General features: G+C 34.7%; 1 protein-coding gene across 1 annotated transcript; it reads right to left on the bottom strand.

Annotated features, from left to right (window-relative positions):
• Positions 1 to 1,083: 1,083 nt before the first annotated feature.
• LOC100808078 (exocyst complex component EXO70H1) lies at positions 1,084 to 3,699 on the bottom strand. The gene has a single exon (XM_003539050.5). The coding sequence runs from the start codon at positions 3,154 to 3,156 to the stop codon at positions 1,327 to 1,329; it is 1,830 nt and encodes a 609-aa protein (XP_003539098.1). The 5' UTR covers positions 3,157 to 3,699; the 3' UTR covers positions 1,084 to 1,326.
• Between the last annotated feature and the right edge of the window lie 2,768 nt (positions 3,700 to 6,467).

Here is a 6,467-nt window from a genome sequence, read left to right as displayed (position 1 = left end):
TTAAATAACATATTAAGTATCTATCAATTATTTGCAAACCATTGTATAAATAAAAAAGACTTCATTGTATTGATAATGTGTTAAGAAAAAGACACATTTTTATTTCCTTTAGAATTTGGATAGAGCCGTGTGCAAGATAAAAAAAATAGTTAGATATCGTGATTATATAATTATTTATAATATCCTCTTAAGATTTTTTTTGTCAAATTAGGAAACTAATTACAGTATATCTTTTATTAAGAAAAAAAAATCAAATCTAACATGAATATATGACACACACTCGTAAAATAAGAACATTCATATGGATCAACAATTAAATTTTAGCCAGTATTATGTATAAAATTAAGTATTTTTTTCTTTAAAATCAAGAACTTCCAAACGTAAGTTAGCTTTTCTTCCATAAAACTGTATTTTTCTATTAAAATTAGAAAAAAATAGAGAAAGAGAGTAAACTTTTCATTGTTTTGAAAATAATAGGTAAATAATTATATAATTATTATATCATTAATTTTTTTAGATTTAATTTACTCTTATATTATAAATTTGAGTACTCGTTTGAAAAGTGAAATTTCCATTATGTTTTCTTTTAATCAAGTCACTTTTTATGTTTTATTTTCCTTCTCTTATCACATAATGACCTCCGCATACAATTTATAAGAGTGAGATTAATTTTTTAATATTTTACATATATTTTAATTTTAAATTATTTTTATTATGAATATGTTTATTAATTATTATTATTATTATTATTATTATCAAATTCAAATTAGATCCTATTTTATTTTAGTTTCTAAGATATCCTCCTATTATTATTAATTTTTTAACGGCACAATTCCTATTATTTTTAAAATATTATTGTTATCGTATAAAAAATTGTGTAAGAAAAAAATTATTGTTATAGTTATACTTATCTTGAAATTGTATCAGGTATTAGGTTTTCAAAGCCTCTCATCTTCTAAAAAAAAAAAAAAAAAAAACGCCTCTCATCTTCTTTCGGGCAAACAATGGAGTACAGAAAATTCGTTACTCATCTATGGTCTATGGTCTTCCTTGAACCACTACGAAGTTTAATAAAAATAAAAATAAAAATCATATACAGTAAACAAATTGAAAGACCAAAAAATTGTAATATACAGTAGTTAAACGCGTTACATGTACGAATATTCTCTATCTTGTATTCTTGTCCTCATTTTTTATTTTTTATTTTTGAGAATCTTGCCCTCATTTTACTCACTCAGGACAATTTCCAGAATTTAATTTAAATCTACAACTTATGAAAAAATAGGGGGAATATGACGTCATCAATTATCGGCGACATCTCCAAGTTCACCGTCGATTAGAGCGATGGGAAGCCGACGTGGTTGACGAAGAGTGTGATGAGACACTAACCGAATCTCCGTCACACAAAATGTTAGAAAGGTATTTCCCAATATCATCGGGTAGAAAGTCCCTAACGGATTTCGACCCGACCCGATTCTTCTCGAAGAACACGCTGTACTTTTGCATCAGCTTAGAAGCTATCGAGTCTTTGATTTCATCACGAAATTTCGGGTCGGATACGACCCACGAGGCCTGTTTTTTACACGCTTCATGAAACGCAGCGTCGAACCTCACGAAACAGGCCCTTGCCTGCTCCGCCGTCAACTCCGCCGCGGGATTTTCCGGCAACGACGAGAAGACAGCGCTCCACCCGACGCTCTCGTACTTAGACGTGTACTCTCTAACTTTCAATTCATGCTTCGCCAACCACTCTTCGCCGAGAAGAAACCCTAGGTTCGATTTGCGCACCTTTACGACGACGTATTGCATGTTATTCGCGAGAAACAGGTACGAGTGCGCCACGTCTTTGTAGAGTTCCGCTTTGCCGTCGAGCTTGCAGAGCACGACGAGTATGATCCACGCGATTCGCTCCGATAGCTCCGAAGCCGGCGGGTTTTCCTCGCGCATCGGGCTGCGGTAGTAAGACTCCGGCAACGGAGATTGCGGCAAATCGGCAATTATATCGACCAACACGCCGCTGTAATCGGCGAGGAACGTGAGGTAGTTCATCACGTAGCGCGTGAGAGGGTGAACACCACCGCCAGGGACCGGTTTCTTCGATGACTCTTTCTGAATCGCAGTTTCAAAGTCCGTTAGCATCGTTCTAACAGCGTCGCCGAGTTTCACCATCGACGTAACGGTCTGTGTGCGAATGTTAACCGTTGACTCGAAGGAGAATATGAATTCGATCTGAGGCCAGTAGTCGGAGATCGCTTCGTACAAATCCAGAATCCTGAACATTTTTTCCGGCGATTTCTTGCACTTCGCCACCATTTCCGGAAATCCCAAAAGAGATACGGCGCCGTCTTTGGTGATTTCCGCGAAACATGATTCCGCGATTCTTTTCCCCGAATCCGCAGCGAAAACGTGGTCGCAGAGGATCCTCTCGCCGTTGAACAGTGTTCCGACGGCGACTTTAACGGCTTTTAACCAGCTCTTGATCTTCAACTCGAGAACCTCCCAATCCAGCTTCTGGACCTGAGAGAGGTTCAATTTTTCAACTCCGAGATGATACAGCGCTTCGTCGACGATCGATTTTCTCATGACGATGTAAACCTTGACGCACTCCTTGCCGTAGCCGGAGGAAATCATGCACTCAGCTATGGCTTTCAAATCCTCCATGGCGAGCATGGAAACGCGCTCGGTCTCGGAAACGCGGAACTCGTCCTCGGTGATTGAGATTTCGTCGTCGTAATCGGAGACGCTGCTGCGGTGGTCAACGGAGGAGCGCGTGGAGACAGTTTCGGGATCCAGGTGTTCTCTGTTGGAGGATAGAATCTGGTAGAACTCTTTCTGGAGCGTCTTCATGGCGAGTTGCATGAGGAACTGCGCGCGCACGAGGGTGCTGGAGGTGGAATCCTGTGCGACGAGGTACTGCATAGCGGATTGTAGTCCCTTCACGGCGTTTAGGTACTGTTTGGCTTCCTGGCGCGTGCCGCTGAAAAGTTGCGTTGTTGTTGTGACTTTGGAATCGTCCCATTTCGTTATGAGCTTCTCTGCGGTTTCTATGTTTTCGTCCATTAACGAGTCTGAGAAAGTGCGTTGACGGGAAGGAGGTGGTAGTGATGCCGTGGGCGTTGATGTGAAGAAAATGCTTCTCATTCCTTTTCTCGGCATTTTGGCTGAGCAAGAAAAAACTGATGAAGTAATAATGGTTCTTTCTTTAATTTGTTTAAGTGTGTGTGTTAGTTTGAAACTTTCACAATGAATGAGTGTTGTTGAGTTTGTGTAAAGAAGAAGAGAAGTGTTGTTGTTGATGATGTTTGGGGGGGTTGAGCTGTTGTGAGGGGGTATATATAGACGGCATTTGACTCAAATAATGGTTGACTTTGTCTAATGGACTGCGAAGTTAAGAGGATACGCGGTAGGACTGTGCAAGCATTCCTTGTTCCGTTGTGCTTTTTCATATCTGTGGCTTTCAGGTTTCAACACCCGAGGCTAGCTATCAGCCAAGAAGATTCCAAGACTCTCAGGAGGATTTGGTCCAATCAGAATTTGAAGAAAATACAAGTTGAGTTACTATGTCTCAAAGGAAATTCAAATCAAAATTGTGGGAATAATTACTTCACCGTGTTTTAAAAACGTAGTAACATATTTTGCTCCTTAGAGCAAAAAAATATATATGATGTCTTGGGTTTTTAATGAAATAATAAAATTTTGTTTTAATTTCAACTCTTAATAAATTGAAGTACTTTTAATATGAAAAATTATGAGTTATTTTAAAATTTGAAATTCTATAATTTTAATATTTAAAAGTAATTAAAAGTATGGCTTACCTCTTCATAAGAAATAATGAGTGTTTATAAACTCTTTATTTTTTGGACGTTTGAAGATGACTTGGTCTTCTTAATTATTAATGAACGCAGGCATTTGGTATCAGCATTGATGCCCAATGGTCCGCGTAAAAGGTTAATTTTTTTTAGATGTAACGTAAAAACTAAAAAGTTTATTTTAGATGAGTTTATTCCTTAAATCGACTGCATTATTGCAAATGTAACTGCCAAAAGTGCAGTCTAAATTCGAACCACAAAAAGTTTTTAAATTTACTTTACAGGTTTTTAATACAATTTGTTGTCACCTAATTAACTGAGACATAACAAAATAGTAATATCTCTATCAAAGCGCACAATATCTTTAGAAAGAGCTCTGAGCACATAAATATAATTAATAGTATTAACTTAATTAAAATATACCATAATTTAAACCTATTAAAACTTTATATATATATATATATATATATATATATATATATATATATATATTAGTGCAACCTAATTCGTTAAGGATAGAGTCAATGATCATAGAGGTCAGAGGACACAGTTGCACTAGATAAATACACAGCGGTTCAAAATGAAGTAAATTTATGACCCTGTCTACTCAACAAACAATAATTGATGCATGCCGTTTTATTTTCTGCTTTGAGAATTTTTTGTGAGAAAAGATAATTTTTATTTACTGAATTTTCAATTATAATATATTTTATAATTTTTAACAAGTTTTAACTAACAATATAAAATAAAGAAATGTAATAGAGTATATTTTGAGAAAACTTCCATTATGAATCTAACTAAAATAGTTTGTTGTGACTATTATATAAAAATGATTTTAATATCGATTAGGGTAGGATTTCAACATCCATTTTAAAATTGATGTTGAAATGACTTTCATTGAAAGTAGACATTTTTAATATTGATTTAAAAAATTGATATTAAAAATTATTATCTATATCAGTTTTGGGTGAAATCAATATAGAATTATAATTAAAATTGTGTATTTTGAAGTATTTTTTATATCAATTTTTAAAAAATCGATGTTAAAAGTCGTATTTAATATTAGTTTTTGGTAAAACTAATGTCGAATGTATTTACCAGATCGATTTTCATCAAAATTGATGTTATTTTTTGTAAAAATATTTATAATAATAATAATAATAATAATAATAATAATAATAAATCAAAGAATTAATCATAAGGTTGATGAAAACACAACTAAAATTTAAAACCTTTGTGGGAAAAGATGGCATATCCTTATGACATTGGTTAACAAGACTATTATAATTTAAAACATACTAAAGACACACAATGCTAGATTCCAAACATGTAATATTTTTTGTATCAAGTCTTCGTTGGAAGTCAATTATGAATGTACACCTAGGCACTTATAGTGATAGATAACATAGGAGATGAGACATTATCAATGATAATAGAAGACAATCAAGAATTCAAGATATCTTCACTCCAACAAAACTCGTCAACCACCAAATCGATGCTTCTTTTGGGGTCCATGTAAACGACACCAATGGATGATGTGAACACCACACATCTAACTTTAGCCTCTGCAGCAACTATGATTACATTCTTTTTAAAAATTGATTGACAATGGATAAAGAAAAAATGATTAGGCAATTTTATGATTTCACTTGTAAAGGACAACTGCCTTCTCATTCGAGTTACATCTATATTTGAATTTTGTGACGTTCATCTGCCCCACCTGCCAGGCAAGATAGAAAATAAGTACAAACATGAAGAACACTTATAGACATAGTGGTAAAGTAGCAGACATACCAATCCGTAAAATTGTTTGAAACTTCCAAGCTCCTCTGCCATAACAGTTGTCAGCACAACCTCTTGTTTACGACCAATATTAGCAAGTTTAGTTACAACCCGAAGTTTATCAAAATTCATGTTTGCTCCACTGGTTATTACTACAATATTTTTCCCCTGGAGCCCATAATGCTTGCAGTATGCCTCAGCTCAGTTAGTGCAAGTGCTCCTGCTGGTTCTAATATGTTACTTTTTTTCCTCGAACACATCCTGCGACAAGTTTTATTCTTGTCATATCCCAAAAAATTAAGTCATATAGAATATGTACTGCTTTTCATTAACTGTACTAGATAATCAAAGGTTTGCGTAAAATTAAGTCCATGCGTATAAAATGATAATTCATCAACATTTTCAACATTGATTGTAGCTTTTCTAGGAGGATTCAACAAAAACCACATGTTCATGGCTCCAAAATTTAGTTATTAGTAAGTCAGTAACAAAGTGAAACACATGCTTTGAAGGATCCTGCAATGTTGGAAGACACAAACATAAGATAATGAAGGCAAAGCTTAATTATATTATTTACTCTATCAAGGATGCACAAGCAAACAAACTATGTCCAGGTTGTACAGTGCAAGCACAAATTATTCATCATCTATAAAAAAAAATCACTATACAGACATGGACACACACACACTAGTATGGTAAAAGACAATCCAAGTCACCTTTGCATTCACAATGGTTGAGTTGATAACAGCAGATGCAGCCAAGACATTGTCCAAGAACAGGGCATAATGATAGAGACTAGGATTCTCCAAATTCTCACTTCTAGGGAATTTTCTCTTTTCAAGAGGAATGAGGCAGTAATCTATGGTAAGGCACATA

The sequence above is a fragment of the Glycine max genome, chromosome 11, assembly GCF_000004515.6.
Source record: "Glycine max cultivar Williams 82 chromosome 11, Glycine_max_v4.0, whole genome shotgun sequence".
In the NCBI taxonomy this organism is placed as follows: Eukaryota; Viridiplantae; Streptophyta; class Magnoliopsida; order Fabales; family Fabaceae; genus Glycine; species Glycine max.
The sequence above is the reverse complement of the archived record's forward strand: the minus strand, read 5'-3'. Positions and strand labels throughout refer to the sequence as shown.